General features: G+C 40.6%; 3 protein-coding genes across 4 annotated transcripts in view; all 3 read right to left on the minus strand.

Annotated features, from left to right (window-relative positions):
- Positions 1-11,319, minus strand: part of top1b (DNA topoisomerase Ib) — a 19,264-nt gene extending 7,945 nt beyond the window's left edge. The window contains exons 1-9 of one of the 2 annotated variants that reach the window (XM_046870205.1): positions 11,034-11,319; positions 10,711-10,735; positions 5,037-5,133; positions 2,703-2,811; positions 2,439-2,497; positions 1,273-1,356; positions 658-748; positions 449-546; positions 236-351 (exon numbers count right to left, since the gene is read on the minus strand). In XM_046870205.1, coding sequence (XP_046726161.1) covers positions 236-351; positions 449-546; positions 658-748; positions 1,273-1,356; positions 2,439-2,497; positions 2,703-2,811; positions 5,037-5,133; positions 10,711-10,735; positions 11,034-11,060 — 706 coding nt within the window. In that variant the 5' untranslated portion in view covers positions 11,061-11,319. Of the gene's footprint in view, positions 1-235; positions 352-448; positions 547-657; positions 749-1,272; positions 1,357-2,438; positions 2,498-2,702; positions 2,812-5,036; positions 5,134-10,710; positions 10,736-10,826; positions 10,993-11,033 lie in introns of those variants that run through there. The other variant, XM_046870204.1, reaches the window with a different exon arrangement.
- The window catches only part of ncoa6 (nuclear receptor coactivator 6), a 37,154-nt gene continuing 18,357 nt past the window's right edge, over positions 4,919-23,715 (minus strand). The window contains exon 16 of the transcript XR_006928200.1: positions 4,919-4,945. The gene's annotated coding sequence lies outside the window, so the exon portion shown is untranslated. The remainder of the gene's footprint in view (positions 4,946-23,715) is intronic.
- Positions 15,276-23,416, minus strand: zgc:114123 (uncharacterized protein LOC569174 homolog). The gene is made up of 16 exons (XM_046870206.1): positions 23,031-23,416; positions 22,269-22,300; positions 22,016-22,195; positions 21,651-21,776; positions 20,916-20,978; positions 20,640-20,804; positions 19,244-19,327; positions 18,609-18,747; positions 17,613-17,746; positions 17,484-17,529; positions 17,236-17,372; positions 17,001-17,105; positions 16,467-16,534; positions 16,342-16,369; positions 15,939-16,066; positions 15,276-15,845 (listed from the first exon to the last, which is right to left on the minus strand). The coding sequence occupies exons 1-16, from the start codon at positions 23,284-23,286 to the stop codon at positions 15,674-15,676; spliced, it is 1,863 nt and encodes a 620-aa protein (XP_046726162.1). The 5' UTR covers positions 23,287-23,416; the 3' UTR covers positions 15,276-15,673.

Below are 23,715 nucleotides of genomic sequence, written 5' to 3' on the forward strand. Positions count from 1 at the left end.
TTGGGACATCTTAGGTTCTTCCCCAAACTGTTACCACAAACCAGAGGAACACAATAGTCTGGGACATTTTTTAGATGCTCTAGAATTAACTCTTGAACTTTGAGATCCAAACCCGTTTCAGCATGACGTGATTCCCCTGTGCACATAGATCTGCTTCCCATGGATTAGAAGGTGTGAAAGATCTCCTGCTATAAACCTTATTCACCCTCCTCACCTTCATCAGTACGTTACTCACCGTCGTAATAAAAGCGAACGTTCTCCGGAAGTCTCTCGTATGGAGGAGCGAAAACGGGACCTTTGTGCTCGAGAAACCTCCATTTGGAGCCGTCTGTGCATCTCTCCTCCTCCCACCTGAGAGGAAAAGAAGAAGAAGGAAGACAGTTCTTTAACGTTACCGATTTCCGCTACAGCGACCCGAGAACCCAAAGAACTCTGGTTCCTCCCTCACCATTTCCACTTCTCCTCCGGCTCCTTCTTGGCCTTCTTCTTCCCCCCTCCAGCCGAGTCGTCTTTCTTACCTTTCGATTTCTTTTTCGGCTTTACGTCCTGCAAAAAAGAAAAAAAGAAATAAAGAAAGGGTCAGGAGATGACGAAGATCAGCTTTATTTATTTATTTATTTATTTATTTTTATAAAAACCAACGTGTTGAATCTTTACCTCATCATAGTAGTCAAACTCTTCCTCCTGCTTCCGTTTTTTCACCTTGTTCTCCTTTTCCACTTTGATCTTTTTGGGTTTGTACTCGAGTCTGATTCAGGAGAACATGACCAGAAATAAAATAATGTACATTTTCTCTATTAACTACACATTATAACTCAATAATTCACTTCAAATAGCATTAATACATTACACTATATACTACATGGTCAAAAGTATTGGGACACCCGACTTTTCCCCCCCATACGTGTGTGTGGTTCCTCCTCAAACGGTTCCCACACAATCTCAAAAACAAGCTTCTGGAATCCCCTTTCAATTAAACTATGTTCCAGCGTGAAGATATGCTTTCCATGGGTTGAAAGAAGTGGAACATCTCCTGCTATAGAGCTCCTACCCTAATGATCAACCTTTGGAGTGAATGTACCCCAGGAACCTCCTCACCTCCATCAGTACCTGACTTTACAAATGGAGATTAAAATGTTGAATGGGGACGTCCAAGAGGAAACGCACACTCATACTCGGGTGTCCACAAACTTTTGGTCATATAGCGGAGTTACAGCGGGATGGGATTTAAAAAAAAAACAACAACATTAAGAGCATCGATCGATCACTCACTCGTCCTCATCCCTGTCTCTCTTCATCGGCTTCTCCGGCTTCGGAGAATATCCGTATCCGTTGTCCTCCTCTGTTTTGATGTGACTGCGTGTGAAGCAAACAACAAATTACCACCATTTTATATGCGATAATACAAAATTGACAGGAATATAACGTGTGTGTGATGTAAGAAACCCTCGGACACACACTACAGCGGTGGTTCTCAAAGTGTAGGGCTGCAGCCCTCTAGTGGGGAATAAAGGGATTACAGGTCAGTGTGAATAGTGGATTGTGATTGGCTGAAAGGAGTTCAGGTGTGAGTCCAGACTATTGATCACAGGTATTTCTAAATAAATGTTCTGCAACCATAGCAGTGGTGGATGAAGTAAACAAACCATGTAGTTGAGTAAAAGTAGAGCCTTTAAACGTTCACTGGAGTAAAAATACAAACAATTCTTTCCATCAAATGTACATAAGTATCTAAAGTAGTAATTTATTATAACTATAATGTTCCTATGATCATTTTTATCACAAGATTCTTCACTTAATCACCTCAGTTCATGTGAAAGACTCTGTGACTCTGAATTGTAGCCATAAGATACATACAACATCTAATATCCTCATAATATCTGTCTTCTAAACGAGCCTTTAAGCTGCACTGAAGATTCTCCATACGGACCTCAATTCAGCACCTTTTCAGTACAATCACAGAAAACCTTTATAACATCACCTCAATCACAGGAACCAAATCAATAAGAGCTGTTTAACTCCACTCTCAGATTCATTTTAAAAGATCTCCACTCGATTCCTACCTGAAACACGCTCGAGTTCTGCGCACGTGTGTGAACGCGTTTTTTTTACGATACGGATTCTTCTGTGTTCTTTATACAACAAAGCAACTGTTCGTTTATGAATGAATAAATTACAGGAATAAACAAACAACTATTGTGTGTAACAGTTAAATTACGCTGAAATAAGTAGAACATCTCTTTAGAAATTAATGCTTTAAAATATATTAATAAATAAACAAACAACATCTTTATTACCCAAATAGGGTCTAAAAAACGTAAACAAAACATTTCTATTTATTTACATTATTTTATCAATTAAATTCTGTGCAAATTTGATTGATTACATTAATAATAAAATTAAAAAAGTATTTTATTTACTTGGTAATTAATACATACCTCACGTAGCCGTTCTCCTTCTCACGCTTATGCTTCCCATTAGAGCTGTGTGATTTAATCTGCAGGAGAAATTAATGTGAACTAATAAATATCAAATACATACAGCAGGTGAGTCCAGATTGAGCCAGATATTAAAAACAGTCCTGGAACACGATACCAGACGTTAACCTGATCTCCATTAGGCCCCGAGCGACACGCTCGCTCTGTGTGTGTGTGTGTGTGTGTGTGTGTGTAAGTAAAAAGAGGAAGAAAGGAAGACTGCACCTTCTCTTCTCTCTTCTTTTCTTTGTGTCTCTCGGCACTGTCCTCCCCGTGTTTCACTCGCTCTTTCTCGCGGTCCTTGTGCTTCTTCTCAGACGAGTCTCTGTGCTCACTGTGGGGGGGGGGGGGAAGAGAGAGAGAGAGAGAGAGAGAGAGAGAGAGAGAGAGAGAGAGGCAGAAGAACAGAGAGATGAGTGAGCAGGACAGCAACAACTAGGTGGACGTCAAAGTCTTTTGTGTGAGCAGGATTTTCTTAAGGAGCAGATCTTGGTTTTTGAGAGCGTTCTGATAAACGTGTACGGGTGAAGGATGGCGTTTCTCCGCTCTCAGGGATGTTGAGGGTGGTGTGGCCGGCAGGCTTCTACCCCACAGCTCCTGAACGTCCGTGCTACCTTCTGGAAGGATACTCAACACATTTCTCTCTACTCGTGTTTGAGGAACCAGTGGTCCAGTCCAGTTTTTCTGTCGGATCTCTCTTGAAGCTCGTCATACCGATCACAAAGCACTCGCTGCAGCCGAGACCGTGCCCACGCCAAAAACGGTTTGTTTTGTTTCGTTTGAAAATGCACATCAAAGCAGATACATTTGAAAACGTAGTTTTTTTTATTATGTGTTTGTGATTGATGACTTTCCTCGACGTTGCATTGACGTTTCGAAGCGGCGGAAACGAGGCAGACCGAAGCGTCTTGTGCGTCTTTCAGACGTTTACACGCGGATGAGTGCCTTTTTGGGAATCGTTTGAAAACTAGTGTGGGCACGGATCCTTTTTCTTTACGCCGTTTTCAAATTCGGAGCCTGAGAACGTTCTCCATATCAGCACTAAAGATCCACAAGGTCATGGTGGAGGGTCCAAATTCAAGAAGCATGAAGATGAATTCAGACTGTATTCAAGCCCTGATCAGTGAACAATATGCTAAACGAATACAAGTTTCCTCATGAATGTCCCCACAATTCCACCGCTCTTCAACTCCGAGTGAGTGCAGACCTTTTCACATCACCCTGGAGTCATCACCCGTCAATCATTATGAACTAGGACCAGGAACACTGCGCTCTGATTGGACAGGAAGCTAGGCGTGCCTCACCTCTGAGTTCAGGTTGAACCCCAGGGTTTTTTTTTATTATTAAAATCACTTATTACTTCAATCGATCAACTGCTGTAAGGTCGAAAGTATTTGGACGGCCACCCTGATGCTCTCTTTAACAAAATGATGCGGCAAACTTGGAGACCGCCTGATGTTAGCATGGTGTTTACATTCACAGGATTTGGCAGACGCCCTTATTCATACAACTGAGCAGCTATGGGGTTAAGTGGCATCTTAGTGTGGCTGGGCTTTGAACTCATGACCTTCAGATCCAAAGTCCTTAACCACTAACCTTCCGAAAATTCCCCTTCAACTGAACTAGGAGATCCAAACCCGTGTACAAAGCTCCATGAAGATCTGCTTTCCATGGTTTGGAAGATCTCCTGTTATAAATCCTTACACACCCCAGGAGCCTCCTCACCTTTATCAGTACCTGATGTTAACACCATAGTGGCTGAATAAATCTCCACAAAATCTTCTCAGAAGACTGGAGCTCATTATAACAAACACCTAAAACCCAAGGTATTAAAAATATAAAGATCTTATCTCTTATTGTTCTTATCTTCCTGCACAGATAAAGTCACGCTTGTTTTGACTCCTGGCCACCATTTTCATTAAAACTACAAAAACGAGACGCTCAGACACTTCCGGGGTCACGTTCAGACGTGTCGAGGGATCCATGAATAACCGCCACTGGGAAGTGAAAAGGGCCATAAAGAGGGCAATTGAAAGCAGTGTCAGACAAAGAGGACTTCAGTATCACACCGAGGGAGAAAGAAAGATCAAAGCAACGCAATGTTACCCTTTGCCACAATATTAGGAACAGTGAGCGATTCTGTTTCATATTAAAGTTGAAATGACTTCTTAATAGTGTTTGATTGTAAACACTTTTTCTTCAGATACTCTGGATAAAGCACCGTTACACCTTCATTTACATACACCGTCTGCAAGATTGGAGCTCATCAGCAGTTTATTGGGAAAAATATAGAATAAATAAATAAATATATATATTTAAATTAATTTACTTAAATTATAAAAATATTTTATAGGTCTTAGAGACATTGATAATTAAAAAAAAAAATTAAAATTAAAAAAATAAAAACACCTCAACACACACACACACACACACACACACACACACACACACACACACACACACACACACTTACTCGACCTTCCAATATCAACCCCAGACAGAACAGATACAGTGTGTATGAAAGAGAAGGAAATCAAGAGTGAACGTTTATCTTTTTACCTGTTAGTGTACTTGGACTTCTCACGCTCTTTGTCTTTCTTGTGGTCTTTGTGCCGGTGCTCTTTGTCTTTATGCTTGTCTTTATGTTTGTGGGAATCTGTGATGATCAGGGGAAGAGAAGGGAGGGGGAGGAGGAATTAGAGAAGAACGTTAACGTCTGCCTCTTTAAGTCGGTCGGAGATGAACCTTCTAACTCTCGTACAAGTAATGCACAATAAATAACGAGCAGCACTACAGCAGGGCACGTATAAAAACAAAACACACACATGAACATACAGTTCCTGTGAAAAGTGTGTCGTGTTTTATGGCGTTTGAGAGACACGTGTTCCTTTTGACTAAACAGATCTTTAAATGTCCAGATGTTACACTGCATTTCCTTCACACACTCGCATCAGGACACTTCGTTTCTCCAAACGTTCAGCTGAAACTCTCCGCTGTGTTTCTTGTAAAAACTCGCCATAGACGTTCTTCACTAGTGGGAGATTTTCTTGTTGATCTCAGAGCAGTTCAGTAGGATTGAGGTGTGGTGACTGGGCAGGTGGTTCCATGATAGATATCAAACCAGACGTCTGTTTTCTCTCTAAATAACACGTACAGAACTCAGACGTGCGCTTCGTCTGAAGACAGAACTTCATGGTGTTGAAGTGTGGAATGGGAGCCATGTTGGTTCAGGATTCCTTTCCCTGCTCCAAAACAACCCTAAACCCATAAACTTCCACCTCCATGTGCGAGTGTGGGGGTGAGGGGGTCTGATCACATCTCTTCTGTTCTCTCGCACAAGTTCTACTGTCAAATTTGGACTTGTTTGTGCACAGAACTTACTTTCAGTCGTTCATGTTTTCTTTGACGATTACTGACTTTGTTGCAAAGAACCTAAAGGAACACGCCTGCATCTCAAAAGCCATAAGGCACCAGGTGTTTCCACACTTTCCACAGCCACCACAGGTGTCTGAGAAGTAACTGTACTTGGCTTCAACAACAAAAGTGTTACAAGCGTGTAATAAGCTCACGTAGATCATACGGTACTAAGAGAACCTGGAGGAATGGATCAATAACCAATTAAACATCAGGAGTCCTACAACTTCCAAAAGTACTAACAGAGGAAGCAGTGAAAAAGCAGGAGCTGTAATGTATGAAGTAGAAGCGGTTATTATAATCTTGCGCATGCTGAGAAATAACATTAGCTGTAGCATTTGTAGGAATTTAAATAGCAACAATACATAGTGGGGACATAAAAACGTGCAATAAAACGTACTAAGAAAAATGGTGGATCAATAAATGAGAATTCTGATCAGGTGGTCATGAGCTCACATCCCCCCAGCACCGTTACTGTAGCAGCAGTGTGAAATCTAATCTAACGGAAGTGGAGCATCGCGGGTAAGACATCGGGTTTCTGATCAGGTGGTCATAAGTTTGAATCCCAGCAGTCGCCACTGCATGTGTAAACTGCCGCATAAACGAATTAGCTCCATATTTATTTCTATTTTACAGTTACTACTTTCATCAAAATGATCCAAAATGAAGTTACTCTAGAAATGATGTCATTAATTGAGTATCTGCAGTGTAACTGGTAACATTTCACACAAGCCATTTAATGTTTTAAGTATCACACAAAACTACAGTGTACGTGATAAAAACGAGTATTAATACGTCAGATCTCGGTTTTATCGGTACGGAAATACCAACAGTAATTTAATAATAATAAAAAAAAAAAAAAACGCATCAGCAGCACTACAACGGCCAAAGTGTAGTATTATGGGATGGAATACACGGCGCAGACTTCAAATTGAAATGACTTTAGTGTGATACAATAGTATCGTTTCAACATCACGATATTACCACTAGACGTAGAAAATATTATACCGGAACAGTAACGCTGAAGATGATAGAAATGATTAGTGTAATATGATTATAAACAGATATTTAGTATATAAAGAGCAGTAATAAGAACTACAGTATTGAGCTGTTGAGTTGAAGGATTGAAGATGAAGTAGTAAAACACGAGTGTAAGAGTGAAGCTAGTAATAGTACTAAGTTAGAACTAGTATTAAGACTAGCTGATGCCAGTAGTACTTTATAGTGCAGAAATGGGTCTGTGGGATGACTGGTGATTTGGTCCACTGTGGCATTGATATGGGAAAATATCAATGCTGCTTGTTTTAATTTTCAAGCAGCTAAACGTTTGGAAATCAAGGTTTAGTTTGAAGTGTAAACTGATTATAGACGTAAATATCGAGATTCGGGTTTCGCTAGCTGAGGACCAGCTTCATGCGTGTTGACGTGAACCTCGGCTGTACGATAAACGGGATCCTTTCTTTTCTGTTGCACTCAAAGTGGAAATAAAATCAATAAAACCGCATGATTACAGATAATTTTTTCTTCTGTTCATTTTAAAACTACGGCGAAATCGAATAGACAACTTTAACTTCGTAGGAAATCGTTTGGGAAGCTCTGCTCTAAAAGCAGGAATAAAAAGAGTGTCTAGTTTCTATAGTTGACTATAAAAGTTGTAATAAGTGTTAATAATCAAACCATAAACTCAGTAGTGATTTACAGTATTAAATACTACAGTTACGTACAAAAACGAGACGACTACCATAAACAGCCAGTTATTAAACTACAGATGTCTAAATGTCAAAGTGAAAAGTGTCGAATCATAAAAATGCAAATGAGTATTAATGCAGGAAGTAGTTTACAGAAGAGAAACAAGACTAGAGAGATGAAATTAGGAACAGCAATAATAATATTAACAGTATAAATCCTGAATATACTGAGCATTAAATCCTAAACGCCAAATAATAAAAGAAGCAGATTCGTTCATAATAATGTTAATATGAAATTATTGTTCTTTCGAGTCATAATTGTTTAACCAAGTAATAAATATTATTAACCCCGTACATGTAAAATACAAATCTGGCAGTAGAAACAGGCGAAAAAATTATATTTAAGAAAATACGGTAATCACCCGTTAATCTCCCCCCAAAAACGCTATTTTATGAACACAGACCTGTATTAACATTTACTTTCTATTAATAGATTTCATTATTTCAACGTAAAAAACAACTCCCTATAAGTTTCTGCGATAAACCAATGCGCGAGATTCCAAAAACGGTAAATTACTGTAATAGTGACAACAGAGGAACTCGAGTGTGATGAATAAACAGTAGAACAGAAGATGATGGTGAGTAATAATGGTAATAATATAAGTAACAGATTCTCATCAGTAATATTATTATTAATACTGATGAAATTGTGAGGCACAAAAAGAAGAACTGGTTCCCCAAGTAGTAAAAGTAGTACTGAAGGAATCAACATGAACATGTAATAAACTAAAAGATTACATTAGGAGTAACAGGTAAGTGGGTAGCAGTAGTATGAATTACGTGCCTAAAGGCTTCTTCTTGGTGGTGAAAAACAATATAAACTAGATTAAAGATAAAGAATCTTTAAATCAGGGATCCTTAAACACCAAATAGTGCGATTTGTGATCTCACGTAATCTTTATATTAATATAAACTAAAATCGAGTTGATTACACCATCGTGCTGTCGAAGTCTGCATTCTGATTGGCTGATCAATATTCGCTAATTCACCTCGTAGCTTCTGAGATGATGGAATTTATTCTGTGATGTTCCTCTAATGTTTGGCGGAGGGAGGAACCCAATGTCTGGACATCTAACTGCACTTTAGTTTCCTCACAAAAGCTTTATCTACGTCTTATCACCCTGGACCATGAGAGCAGCAGACCCACTTAGTGTTTTAACAACAGAGTGTGTGTGCAGATAAACACAATCCTAAACGCGAATAAAGCGACATCAGAGTTTCTTGATTGGTGAACCTAAAGAGCTGCTCGAGGGCTGAAACTCACGTTCTTCACCTCGTTTTTTTTTTTTTTTACTGTTTCTTGTTTCTTTCTGTATTTGCCTTCAGATTGAATTGAATTATTGGGACACGTCTTTTTCCAGCCTGATGTGGTTTTCCCTTTAAACTGTTCAAATTTGGAGGTACGCAATTGTACCGAACGCCTATAAAAAGCTTTCCACACCAGAAAGATCTGCTTTCCATGGGCTGGAAGATGTGGAGGATCTGTTGCTATGAGAAAATCTATTGACCATCATTTGGAGTGAACGTGAACGCCGACTGAACCGTCTCAGTCTCCGTCTCGTTCAATACGTTTACCATTAACACGACTCCACGCAGGGTGCCAATACTTTTAAACTTCACGGATAAGAACGGACGGACGTCTAAAGACGGACTCGAACCAGACGACGCCTGCGTTCAAGCTCAGACGCTTCTTCCGGTTGAAGATTAAAAGTATTGGCACCTGCTTCCTGGGACGAGACACGACGAGACTCGTCCAACACTTCCTTCATCTAAACCCGAAGGGAAAAAAGAAGAGGAATAAAACTAAACAAAAAGACAGTGTGTTCATGAGATACGACTACAGACGTCCGTGTCTTCACTCAAGGTCGAAAGTTGTTTAATTTGCCTCATAACACACACAACGTAGCGTTTATACGCTCGAGAAGTAGCGAAGTTCTAGATGGAAAAACACATCCCGTGTTGTTTTTTTGCGTACCGTAAACCTGGGAAGTCGTGTAAAACCGATAATCGCCCATAGAAAAAGAGATAAATAAAAGTTTCTGGGGTACGATTTTTTTTTTTATGTCTGAAGTTAATTTTGGATAAAATCTCCAGCCAAAAAATGTCCAACTTTTTTTTATTACATAAAACCTTTCAATTTTTTGGGGGGGATTCTCTCAGTAATTCTCTTGGACTATACATTTTGCTGAAAGATAAAAACAAAATGAAAAATGTGACAAAAACAAAGAAAAATAAAGACAATAATGAATTTTTACACACAGGCCCTGGTTCAAGAAAATCTACTCCAGAGTTAAATAAAGGTGAAAAAACAGAGAGAGCAGAATGTGTGTGTACACAAACAAACCAGATTAGTTAAACTGTTGTAGTTAGATAAAGTAAATATAAATAAAAAGGATATAATGTTTATTAAAGGACAGACATTTAAAAAGCCATTTCCCCCTGCAGCGCCTCCATAACACTGCTGAGCGGCCGTGTCCCAAATCAGGCTCATCTCCCCTACATAGCAGGCCGCCTACAGTCACTAAGGTGGGCTATTGTTTAGTGTTTAACACCGTGAATCGGATTAGTGCCAAACATTTATTTTAAAATTCATAAAAATTGAATGGTGTCTCATTTTTTGATTAAAAAAATCCACCCTGGGCGGGTTGGTGCCCAAACGTGTAGCGCACTATGTAGTACCGGAGCACGCGGTTTGAGACGCGGCTCGTGGAAAGGAAAAGAAAATGGCGCAGAGACTAAGTCCTCAACCCCCAATTTGCCACTTTTAACCCCGAATTAAGGCCCTTTGGAGGCGTCGCTTCAGCCATGAACAACCAGGATTGCAAAAACCACCTACGGATGTGTCCAAATATCCGAGAAAATGTTCGAAATCACTTGGACAAAGTGTGTTTTTGAGGCGTCGTTTTGAACAATAGGCGGCTGAGAGTGAGGGTGAGGGGACTTAGTCTCTGGGACGCCATTTCGCTTCTCGAAAAACTAACAGTCTCGCCGCTTCGCTTCACAGAAACACGGGCAGAAAACGAGCCTGAAACCGGCGTTGAAACCGATTTCTGCTCTCATTTCACACTCACCGTTTAGTCGAGCTCCAGACTCCACCTGCAAACACAGTTCATAAGTTAAATATCAGTTTTTTTTCCTCCTTCATCTCCTCATTAGCACACAGAAGACACAAAAAAATGTCACCTACAACATGGATTCGCTTCACCTCAAGCCGGGTTGAGCTTTTAAACATCCCCGGTACATTCATACACAACATTACAGGATTAGATTGCGATTAAAGCGCTTTAATTCGAGATTTTCAGGCCCTGCTCTCCGAGGAAAAAGGGAAATAAAGAACACACTGCTACACACACTGGGGTTTACTTCAGCTTTCATAGGAATCTGTAATAAATACCTGGTGGTGTCCGTGATCTCCGGTCATTGTGACGTGATTTCTTGAAGAGATCGATTAGAGATAAAAAGCGAGACAAGAGTGAGACGGTGGAGAACGAGACGGAGCGAGAGAGAGGGGAGAAAAATAAAGATGCCGGTATCGAAAAAAAGCTCGGCAGAACTGAGACTTGAGCAATCGAGTCTCAGAGACCAAGTCCTGCTTACGTGCTTCTGCGCATGCGCGGAGCTGCTCGATTCGAAAGAGTCGAAGCTTTACAAACGATTCCGAGTCCTGGTGAGGTGAAAAAGAGCGAGATGAAAAATAAATAAATGAATATGGAAGAAACAGAACCTGAAATATTAAAGGAAAAAAAGAAATTAACAGAAAAGTAAGAAAAAAAATTCCGGACATAACAGCAGAGTAAAACTCACATCCCAGTGATTTTAGGAAGCTGAGTGTTAAGGGCCTTGCTCAAGGGCCCAACAGTGTCAGCTGATCAAATACCCAGAGCTACAGCTGAATTGTACTATTATTAAATATTTTAGGTATAGTTACACACGAATTCAAGGATTAAATCTTTCTATGAGCTGGTCACAGAAATCACAATAACAATGCATTGCTAATAAAAATGATTAATTGTAATTAAATAAATATTGCAAAAAAATAAATCAACAGGAAAGAAGCAGCCGGAATACTGGGGAAGTATCAATATGCAAAATATAAAAAATTTAAAAAACTGCATTATAAATTAAAACACTTGACAAAAACATGATTTGAGATTCTTTAATAAATAGCAAATAGTTTTAAAATGTAGATCAAATAGAAAGCTTTTACCGCATAAGTCTTGTACATAGATCCTTATTATTCAAAAAGAAGAGACTCTTTATGAAATTGCATCATGAGGGTTGCCAGTTTAAGAAAAAGAGAAAGGAAGAAGAAAATAGGGTAAAGGGCCTTAACCAATACGCTACCACTTCAAAAAAAGAAAAAAAAAATTGAAGCAAGCAAAAAAAACAAAATTTAAAACCTGGTCAAAGATTAAAGAAGCCACAGTAACATCACAAAGCAAACATGAAACAAACCTGGTTACAGAAATACAATTTTCCATCACTTCAATCTTCTTATTTAAAGTATTTCAGTTATATAATTAGTGTAGCATCTTGTATTATGCTTAAATGTCTTGGTCTCGCTTTGCAGTCAGAGGAAAAAATTTCACTAAGATTCTTGAGTTTTAACATTTCTACTATAACACATTTCACAAGTTCAGTATCTTCAGCATCTGACACTCGATTGAGTCGAGAAAGAAAAAAAAAAGAAATAAATTTGCATAAAGATTTGTCTGTACACCCAATTACAATACAATATGTAAATACATGTAAATTAATATATAAAATACACTACAGTTAAACACAATACTGGAATAAATAAATGCTTTAAAAAAATAATAAAATAAAATAAAAAGTGGTTCCTTCCATCAATATCAGGGGGTAAAAATAAAGTCTTGCTGTTATAGAAACGTAATGAAAACCCCACGGTGGTGTGAGAACTCGCTGTTAGCATCCTGGAATGGATTATTTCCCCCAAAACGGTTGATCCGAAAGCGTTTCATTCCACTTACAAGACAATTATTAACCAAAAATAACGTTTATCCATTTAAAAATAATAATAAAAAAAAAAATTCTCTTTATAGCTGACATGAAATTGTGCATTTGTTTTCACTTGTAAATGGTCTTTCCTTCAACACTTTCATTTTTTCTTTTCTGTATTAAAGATAAATACAGTCTATGGAAAAAAACATCACATTGTTCCTGAAAAGGTCAGAAAATACTGTAAAAAGGTGCAGATACACCTCTGGTTGTTTAATAAATTTACATGGAGGATCCTCTTGGTCAAGTCCTCTGTGAATAAACATTTATAGAAACGATGACACTTCAGAGCGAGAGCTGTAATATATACACACCACACAACCACCAGAGCATCTATAACCCCATAAACATTTACCTCACATCATATTCTGACAGCAATGGTCCAAAAAAAGAGCATCTCAGTTCTCGTGTCTAGACTTTGGTAATCAACTGTAAAGAGAAAAATTTATCTGGAATGATATGTTCAACAATCCGATATAGGTGTACAAACTTTATCTACACTTTATGAACAAAATGGTCGTTGGGATCCGCACTTGTGTTACAGCCAGGTTCTTCAATGGTTCTTTGGTTGACCTTCTCTAGAAACCCTTAAAAAAGGTTGCCCACAGAACCCAATTATGAAGAAAAGCTTTTTTTATTGAATAAAATCATGAAAAATTTGACAAATAATTCAGGATTTGTGAATGCTTCCATTTAGAAACCCTAAAAAAAGGAAGAAAGTTTTATACATCATGTAGAACAGGAAGTCACATCCATAATCTTTTAAAAGAACCCTTAAAAAGGTCCAACACAAGACAGTACCAAGTCTCAAAATAAAATAAAATCTATACCGTAAAGCTTTAAAGCACTCAATCAGTTGGAAATCCAACAGAAATACTGATTACATTTATGGCATTTGCCATTAGGTGCCCTGAAAATCCCTAAAATAATCTCTACTCCCACAGACCCAAATTAGTCCTGTTCCTTTAAGAAAGTTCTCCTAATATCAACTCCTTAATGTACGTGTATAAAAGACACCAGTCGCAGAATCAACCTCTTCCATTCAAACCTCTCCACCACCATGGAAAAGACCAAAGAGCTTTCAAAAGGACCTCAGGAATGAGATTGTAGACCTGTGCAAGGCTGGAATGGGTTTCAAGACCATCAAATTGTTGTCTTGGTCATAGTCATGCTGGAAGACCCGTCCACCACCCATCTTCAGTGTTCTGACAGAGACCGGGAGGTTCTCATCCAAGATTCTACAGTTCATGGCCCCGTTCACGTGGTGAAGTCTTCCTGTACCCTGAGCAGAGAAACAGCCCCAAAGCAGAAGGTTTCCTCATCCATGTTTGACAGTGGCGATGGTGTTCCATCATGGTGTGGATGGAAAGAGAAATGGTGTAGGGGGGATTCTGAAGGAAGAGTACAGTAAGAGTGTAGTGGAGGTGAAGAGAGTTTCTGATAGGGTGATGAACGTGAAGCTGGAAGTTGAAGGGGTGATATTTATCAGTGCTTATGTTCCACAGGTTGGCTGTGAGATGGAGGAGAAGGAAAGATTCTTGAGTGAGTTGGAAGAAGTGGTAGCAGGTGTACCTAGGAATGAAAGATTGGTGATTGGGTGAGACTTTAATGGGCATGTAGGTGAAGGTAGGTATGGTTTTAAGGAGAGGAATGTGGAAGGGCAGATGGTGGTAGATTTTGCTAAAAGGATGGAAATGGCAGCGGTGAACACGTATTTTAAGAAGAAGGAGGATCACAGGGTGACGTATAAGAATGGAGAAAGGTGGATTATGGTGGATTATGTTCTATGTAGGAGATGAAACCTGAAGGAGATTGGAGACTAAGGTGTTGGCAGGGGACAGTGTAGCTAGACAGCATCGGATGGTGGTCTGTAGGATGTGTTGTGCATGGGGTATATCGGTAGGAGAATGCTGAGGATGGAGACACCAGGAAGGATGAAAAGAGGAAGACCAAGGAGGAGGTTTATGGATGTGGTGAGGGAAGACATGCAGGTAGTTGGTGTAAAAGAGGCAGATGTAGAGGACAGGGGGGTATGGAGACAGGATCCACTGTGGAGACCACCAAGAGGAGCAGCCAAAAACACTTATTCTTACAGAAGTTCTTTAGTACTGTGCACGTGTGTCAAATGACTTTCTTTTATAAAAGGTGCTGAACATGGTTAAATCCCTCAGGAACATATTAAATGGCAGACCGCAAGTTTGCCAAAGTGACTAGCAGCTAACGCTAGCGCTATGGATTCTTTAGCGTTTTATGTCCAGCTTCAAGAATTTCTCTTGAAAAGGAGAAAATCCTGACATGAAGTCACCAACCCTGAGGGCACAAGCAGTCAGTGATCAAGAATTCTCTCCTCGTCTGGTCACTTAATGTAGGCGAGAAAGGAGCTTACAAGAGAAGCATATTTTCTAAAAAACAGCCCCCACTATAAGTTTTCCTCTTCACTGAAGGACAGGAACCTCCACAGAATCCCAAAAACTCACTGAAGACCTGGATGTAAAGGAACAGATCCAATTTCCTCCTATTTCTCTAAATTAACAAACTAAACTTAATCCATACTGGTTGTTAGTTTTTATTTTTATTTTTTACCCCCACCCCCAAAAAACACAGGAACACGATCAAATACGAAAAAAATCAAGTATTTATTTCCATTCTGAGATTTAAAATAATAAAAAAGCTAATATTCTAAACAACGAGGACACTTGATACCGAATGCCGTTGTGCTCTAGCAGCCCGAAATAAATAAACAAATAAACAAATAAACAAACAAACAAGCCAACGCAACAAGACACACACCTCTACAGTGACTGGTGTCAGAAGGAACAGTGCTGAAGGGGGCTTAAAAGCACCTTAATTAAAACATGGGATGTGGAAAAGAGGAAAATAAATAAATAAATAAATCACCCACAAACGCACAACAGCCGACGAATGTGACACAGCGTCCCGCGTTCGTAACTTTGTTCGATCAGAAACGAATAAAAAGCTCGAACAGAAGGTGGACGCAAGAAAGAGTGTCCGAGTTTATATTTCTCGAGGAGCTTTAATGGTGAAAGGTGGCGCCAGAGAGCTGCAGGCCTCCAGAAGGAGCTCCTGACATCTGACACACATGTCCTGGAAATGCCAGTCTCTCATAGCCAAAGCGTGAGGAGCATGAGAACCAGAGACACGAGGTGACGTCAGGACCAGAGGAACCCTGAACACCACAAAATTGACCTTCACTCATCACGCCGGTGTGGCCAAAGCCACAGATCCAATTCATGCCATTTGTAAGGGATCAGTCACTCACCTGGATGGATCCCACGACCAGCGCTCGTTCCAGAAATTTCTCTGACTTTCCTCGGATTCTTTTTTCAAAATGATCATCTTGAAGAAGCTTACAGGCAGGTTGATGCACCATTTGAAAGGTAGACGCAGCTTTGGCATGGGAGGAAATAAAAAAAATCAAGTTAATACACAATATCGTCAAAAGTATTAGTACACCTGATGTTCTCCATCTGCCAGGCTAGACCATGGATGATCTGATTAATATGTTGCATGCCGAACATCTCACGTAATGACCTCAGGAGCATGAAGCCGTTATTGTTTAAAACATACGTAGTAAAAGTCTCCTCGGTAAACAATACTAAAGCACAAAGTTACATTAAGGGAAAGATGAAAATTTCTTATTACCCCAATGCATAAAAACTTACCTCGAAGCAACACTCTGGACACACAACCCTGACAAGAGAAGACAAAAGACATCATTAACACCATTAGAACCCACACAGAACCGGTTAGCCAGGCTAGGTGACATATCAGAACGGTCAAAACGTACCGATTGCACAGGGAACAGAAGTTGTGCCAGGTGAAATATAAACTTCTCTTCGCACAGCATGAACAAACCTGTGGATGAGAAAGAAAAGAAAACACCCCAAGGCCTTTGTGTTATAAAAGGCCACATCGTTGCTTTGGCCAAGTGAACAGTGGCTACTTAGCGTTAATATCAGTCATGTGCCGTAGGTATTCGACGACTCCTGTCAAATTCCCCCCCCAATTATACGAATCAATATTAAAACAATGCAGTATAATGTGAATTAGAAGGTAGAAAGTTCAATTAACACTAAACAACAACAATCACGGCCTCCGTGTCTGTCCGCCCGTCCGTCTGAGCGTCCGCCCACCCGTCCGTCCGCCATCTTTTCATTCAACATGTTCAGTTCGGATTTTCAAAGTGCTTCACGTCAACGAAGAAGGGACTTGGCTCTACCACGTGTTCATCGACCAAACAGATAAACAGCGTAAATATGAACTAAAGGGCTAAAATTATGCACTCTCAATTTTAAGCGATCCCCCCGAACCAACTACTCACCCTCCAGTTCTCGTGTGCATCATCTGATGACGTCCCCTCGGTCCTGTAGTGTTTTTTGACAACATCATCGATTGTATTGGGAACAGAAACTTTGCTCTTCATTGCCTTTTAGAACACACACACACACACACACACACACACACACACACACACACACACACACACACACACACACACACAGTGCTCGAAGATCTTCCCAAATTATTAGAAACAGGCACAATCCTTTTTCACTTACTAGCTCTCGGACCTCCAGATTGCTGGGTAAGGAGCATGCACGCCGTTTCGCTCGGGGAATCCTGCACTCTCCCAACAAGCTCAGTGGTGTGGAGGAGATAGCCGGAGAAAAGCTCAGATTCTTCATGGATGAATCGGCTGAAGAACATCACAGCACGATCAGTTAGTCTTTAGGATCACGGACATTGTGGCGATCCTCTTTTGCAGTAAGTAATAAAGAATTCATTTGGAATAAAATTAAATCCTTACCGGTGTAACTGTGTTCCTGTGGTGGAGAACTGCTTTTACACATGTCCTGGTTGAACACAATACACAGAGTTAACAGGAATAAATATGAAAAATGTTAAATATTAAAGAAGTGTTCTACACTACACTTACTCTGCACTGCGCCCCCTGCTGGCCCGAGCTTTGTACTTCATTCAGAAAGGAGGAAGAGTCTTCGAGGCACTTCAGGGCTTTCACTGGAGACGTTCTGTCTTCCACCACAAGAGATGAAGATCCGATTACCTTATCTGCAGAGCCAAAAAATGGCTTAAAATGTATCAGTCCTAATTAAATGCAGGTCTTGTAAAAAAAAATTAAAATAAATAAATTAAGCTGCGTTTAACTGGGAAGTGGAAAGTCATAACCAAATCACATCACTCTAAATACTAAAAGTACGGGAGGTGGTATTACAGTGGTTAAGGAATTAGACTTTGGATCAGGTGAGCACAAGTTCAAATCCCAACACCACCTAGCTGCCACTGCTGGGCCCTTGAGCAAGGCCCTTAACCCTCAACTGCTTGATTTTAAGTCACTCTGGATAAGTGTCTTTCAAATGCTTTAAATGTACCAGCTGGTATCTAGGTCTCAGGACTACTTTTGTAACACGCCAACAGATGGCAGCAAAAGGCTGCACACAGTCACAGGGAGCACCGACCTCTAAAGGTCAGTGCGCCAAAAGAGGTTGTCAGGAGCTGTGCAAATGGTGCCTCCGTCACCAAGCCCTCCTCACACGCGAGTTTCTCACCAGAAACATCCTGATATCACTTCCCTACTCGCCAGATTTGGCTCCTGCAGACTTCAGCCTCTTCCTTAAGATGACCACTGGGGGCACTGTATTGCTGTGCATGGGGACTATTTTGAAGGCGATGGTGTGGAAATGTAGATAAAGTAGTTTCTTCGAAACAGAAAAAGTCTCCATCACCTCAAACCTCAACCAACTTGGTGGTTCTCATGCAAATACTTTCTAAAGTTTACAGTCCACCCTGTGAGCAGCCACGCTGACTTGAGCTCACTTGCTAAACCTGGGCCTGAATTTCCTACCAGGCATTCAGATGCCCAAAATTCTGAGTTTTGAGCTCAAACTGAACGAAGCACAAGGACACACGCTACCTTTTCTCAGGAGTCTGCTTTGACAGGAGGACAGGAGCTTCAGCGGGTCAGTGGATCTGATTTCCTGCATCAGCAGTTCATGCAGACTGACCTCGTGTTTCAGGTTCTGGATTCTCGGGTTAATTTTTCTCTCCGAGACCTGAACAACAGGGAGACACTTCATCCAGTTTTCCACCACATAGAGACCACACAAGAATAATTAAACACACACATGTAAGGATAAAATGCTGAATATACATTATATGGCCAAAAGTTTGTGGACACCTGAACATAATTCAACATTTAGTCTCTATTTGCTTTTATAATGAGCTCCACTCTCCTGGGAAGATGTTCCACTAGTTTTTTGTAACGTTACCTTCAGCCATAATCGTGTTAGTAAAGTCAGATACTGAACAGCGTTCACATTCATCCCATCAGGGTTAGAGCTTTATAGCAGGAGATCTTCCACATCATCTAACTCATGTAAAGCAGATCTTCATGGAGCTGGAGTCATGGTTTGTATCCTATACAATTGTGTGCCTTCAAGTTTTGGGAAGAAGCACATGAGACTGAAAATGGCAGGTGTCCCAATACTTTTGGCCATACACCATATCAGTGCTGAACGATTTCTAAAAACAATCAGAAGAGAAACGGACCGGACGCAGTTTCGGACCCGAGCGAATGACGTCCAGCAGCGCTTGATGAGGATCAGCTCCTCGATCTCCACCAGCGTTCAACACCTTTACATCAAAACATCATCAATGTGTACAGAGTGAAATAAAGTGTATAAATCAACAGGAAACAAAGACTTGAAATTACAGCTAATGTGATTTCACACACACACACACACACACACACACACACACACACAGTAGTACAAATTAAAATCAGTCTTCAGGTGAAAATTCCAGCAACAAAAATACATTTACAAATAAAATTCTGCTTTTTTTGTTTGTGTTACAGCATCAGATATCCGATACGTTTTCTCCCATCAGACTATTGTTTTTTTCGGGTATAAACCCAAAACCGATACCAGGTCCTGGATCTCCGCCTTCTTCTTCAAACAATTCTAATGTAAATTAGTTTTTTTTTTCCTTTTTAAATAATGGATTTTTTCTTCAATTGCAAAATTCTAAATTTGTAATTCTTTCACAACAAACTTATTACATTTTCAATTTCATCTATGCCATTTGGCAGATGCTCTTCTCCAGAACAACTAAATAATTGAGGGATAAGGGCCTTGATCAAGTGCCCTGTTCAAGGGCCCAGCTTGGTGGTGCTGAGATTTAACCTTGTCACCTTCAGAGAGACAATTCAGAGTCTAAAGCCTTACCAGCACTAGTGAGGAATAAACTCTTAATTCTCCAGGATCTGAGGACCTTCACTAATTACCTGGAGGCAAAAGGTGGACCAGATGTTATTCTTGGGAACTCAAAATCCAACATGGGAGCGGTAGGGTTAGATTTCTTTCCCCTCACTAATATATACACCGATCAGCCAGAACATTATGACCACCTTTCTAATATTGTGTTGGTCCCCGTTTCACTGCTAAAACAGTCATGACTTGTAGATCAACACCACCATGAACTTCTTCAGAAGTTCTGTTGGATCGGACCACATGGACCAGCCTTCGCTCCCCACGTGTATCAATGAGCCTCAGCCGCCCACGACCATGTCACCATGGTTCCTTCCATGGAGCACTTTTGATAGACACTGACCACTGCAGACCAGGAACATCTCACAAGAGCTGCAGTTTTGGAGATTCAGTTGCTGTCTATTATATTCTACAGACCAACATGATGAAGATCAGTGTTCTTCACATCACCACAATAACTGGAGAAAACCTTTCTGGTAACTGTTGATGGTCATGGCTTGGGTTCACAAACCTTCAAGCACCATTGTGTGGAACAATAGATATGAAGGAATACAAGCAGAGGATTCAAGTGGAGGCTTCATACGTGCAAATGATCTCAGTTACTCTAAAAATTGCAATTTAGAAGAGAACCACACACACGATGCTCATCGACAAGGAACCAAACTGTTCATCAGGACCTTGACTTTGCGCAGTGTGTAGCGTCGGAGCTGGATGTCTTGCAGGAGTTGGCTGAAAGGAGACGAGTCGACCGGCAGAGACACACCGGGGTTCAGTTTGTTTCTGGGAGGATGAAGGACGACTCCTCTGCTCAACTCATCCATCAGGTGCTTCCAGGTGAACCCCTGCATGATGTTGAACACAGTACAGTGATGCAGAGAGACAATTCCTGGAGCAAAGCGCTCAGACTTTAAATCAGATGTTCAGAAAAAGAAATGGATTTTTGTGTTCCTCACCCAGTTAGTCGTCAGATCCGGCACCAGACTGTTCTCCGATTCCATGATCAGATTCTGCAGACTCTTAAAAAAAGATAATTAAAAATAAATAAGTAAATTGATCACATTAATACACAGAACAAATGATCAGATCTGGGCGATTCTGACGATACATGCGCTCAGATTCTTATTGCTGATTTTGTAAATCAAATACAAGTTCCATTAAAGAAGATTCAAAAATGTATATTTAAAATATTGAGAGACAGACAGACTGAAAAACCAAAACATAGGTGTCTTGTTTTTCCCCATCTGTCTGACAAACCAACAAAGAGACAGAGACGGGCAGTTGGGACAGAGAGAGACGGATGGGCAAGCCAAATCTGTCTCTTGAAACAAGACTGAGAAACCAGGAGACAGACTGAAAAACCAAAACAAATAGGTGCCTTGTTTTGCCCATTTGTCTGACAAAGAAACAGAGAGACAGAGATGGGCAGATGGGACAGACCGAGAGACAGACAGGCAAGCCAAATTTGTCTCTTGAAACAAGAGACAAATCAAGAGACAGACATAGACAGATGGGCAAACCAGGAGACAGACTGAGAAACCAGGAGACAGACGATAAACAAAACAAGAGACAGACAATGACAGGTGAATTAATAGATAGAAACAGACAGAAGCCTGAAACAAGACAGACAGGATCAATAGACACAGATTTTTATCACACAGAGAGAAAATGTTTAGCCATGTGTTTCTCACCTCCTGGGTTTGCTGGATGATCTGCAGATAGTTGCACAGCTCGATGGTGTGCGAGTAAAGCGTAGCGCACACACTCCTGTAATGCTGAGCGGCCTGACTCGAGTTATAGAGACGCTCTTCACAAACCTGCACCAGGACCAAGAATGTTTCATCAAACTAACGTTACTGTGTGAGCAACTGGATCACACTGCTGTACCTCAAATATCAGGAGACACAAATGACATCATACAGACTTCAGAAACAAAAGTTTTGGGACTGTGAACCACTCAACAGCCAACAATCACCAAACATAGGATCGAAAGACCTTTAAGAGAGAAAAAAAAAAAAAAAAGGTTTAAAAGCGGACAAGGTGGTGAAACCTCTACCTGCAGGACCTCGGAGACGGTGCATATGGGCTGGAGACAGCGTTCAGAACCCAGTCTGATGTCCACCTTGGTCATCTGATCCACCAGCAGCTCCAGGGTCTCATCTAGCTCTCGCTCTACGTCTGCACCGAGGCCCCAGTCCAGGCACGAATACATCAGACGTCCAATGTAGTCCAACGTCTACAAACACACTGCTCATCCTAAGTGTTTCAGACACACAGCTAATATTTATGAGGTTAAACCTGATGCTTACCTGAGCCTCAGTCTCGATTACAAACTGGTGTTCTGTTCAGAGACGAGAAACAGTCACCAGGAGGGGAAACAGTGAAGTAAGAGATGTGGAGACAAAAACCAAAATGTATATTTTTAGCACACACACGACATGAATCATGAAGTGTTCATGCTGACTGCATCCCAGGCCTCCTCACCTCACCTACATCAGGACCTGACTTTACGAACACCCTGGTGGCCAGTGGAACATCTTCCCAGCAGAGTGGAGCTTATTATAACGGCAAATGGGGACTCATTGTGGAATCAGAAATTTAATATCCACCAAACGTGCTGGAACAGTGGTTCTTACCCTGAATCCTGAATCGTTTCCATGGTAACAGCACATTTAGGAAGTGCACAGAATACATTATATTAACTGATCAAAAATTAAAGTAAAATTTTTGGAGATACAATCTTCATGGAAGGAGTCTCCAGTGTAAGTGTAAATGTAAATGTGTAAACCTTAAAGAACATTTTTTTTATAAGTATAATTATTACATTAAAGTTTAATTAAGCTGATGTTTATGAAAAAAATATAATAGTAACAGGAAAATGTAAGGACCCCTAATATGTATCAGGGGTCAGTGTCCCATGTCTACATCACCTAAGGGGCCCTTGAAAAACTTTGAAGACCCCCTACTAGAACATTAAAAAATATCAGGACCCAAAAGGTTAAGCTTTTCACACAACTTCATAGGCTTCACATGTACTTTCCTGAGAGGAGGTAGAAATCTGGAACTCATACCCGCTTTGCTGTGCTCCATTCTCAAAGAAATGTTGCCATCCGGAGAGAGAAAAATCCCCTCAGGTCCTGGGAGCCTGAAGCTCTTCCACGAGCTGTAACTCTGTCCATCATTGAGTTGAAGTTTCCTGTGGAGCAGTGAGCAGAGCTGATAGCAGAGCGCCCAGGCCTGCTCCTCACACACTGGCTGCTCGTGCACACACAGGATGTTCCTCAGAGAGAGCTGACAGCAGCCTGAAGAAAACAAGACCTCCTCCATAACCTCCACTTCATCAATCACAAAGAAATTATCAACAATCTCAAGTTTAGAACCAGTGGATTGATCACAACTACTGAAATACTGAAGCTGTTTGAGTCTCCCTCACACTTTAATTATGATCTTCTGCTGGTCTCCTCGAGCAGCTTCAGCTTCATCACCTGACGTCTTAATTAGATAATGAGGAGCCTCAGGTGTGTTAGAGCAGGATCAGAGGAACTTCTGCACGATTTTGGAATATCTTGTGAAATTATAGTGATAAGTGGAAAAAAATCATTACCATCAGAAAGTTTAAAGTATTAGGACACTTGATGGGGTTCTTCTCCAAACTGTTGGAGGCACACATTTGTGTAGGACGTCTTTGGATGCAGCATGAAAGTTTTCCTTCCCTCGAACTAGAATATCCAAACCTGTTCCAGCATGACGACTGTC

This window comes from Silurus meridionalis, chromosome 16, assembly GCF_014805685.1.
Source record: "Silurus meridionalis isolate SWU-2019-XX chromosome 16, ASM1480568v1, whole genome shotgun sequence".
Taxonomy (NCBI): domain Eukaryota; kingdom Metazoa; phylum Chordata; class Actinopteri; order Siluriformes; family Siluridae; genus Silurus; species Silurus meridionalis.

Coding starts and splice junctions, on each gene's coding strand:
- zgc:114123 (XM_046870206.1), bottom strand. CDS start 23,286: ATGGAGGAGGTCTTGTTTTCTTCAGGCTGCTGTCAGCTCTCTCTGAGG. Junction 17,530..17,612: donor AGCAGGGGGCGCAGTGCAGA/GTAAGTGTAGTG, acceptor GTGTTCAACCAG/GACATGTGTAAAAGCAGTTC. Junction 16,370..16,466: donor TTCTGTTCCCTGTGCAATCG/GTACGTTTTGAC, acceptor TTCTCTTGTCAG/GGTTGTGTGTCCAGAGTGTT.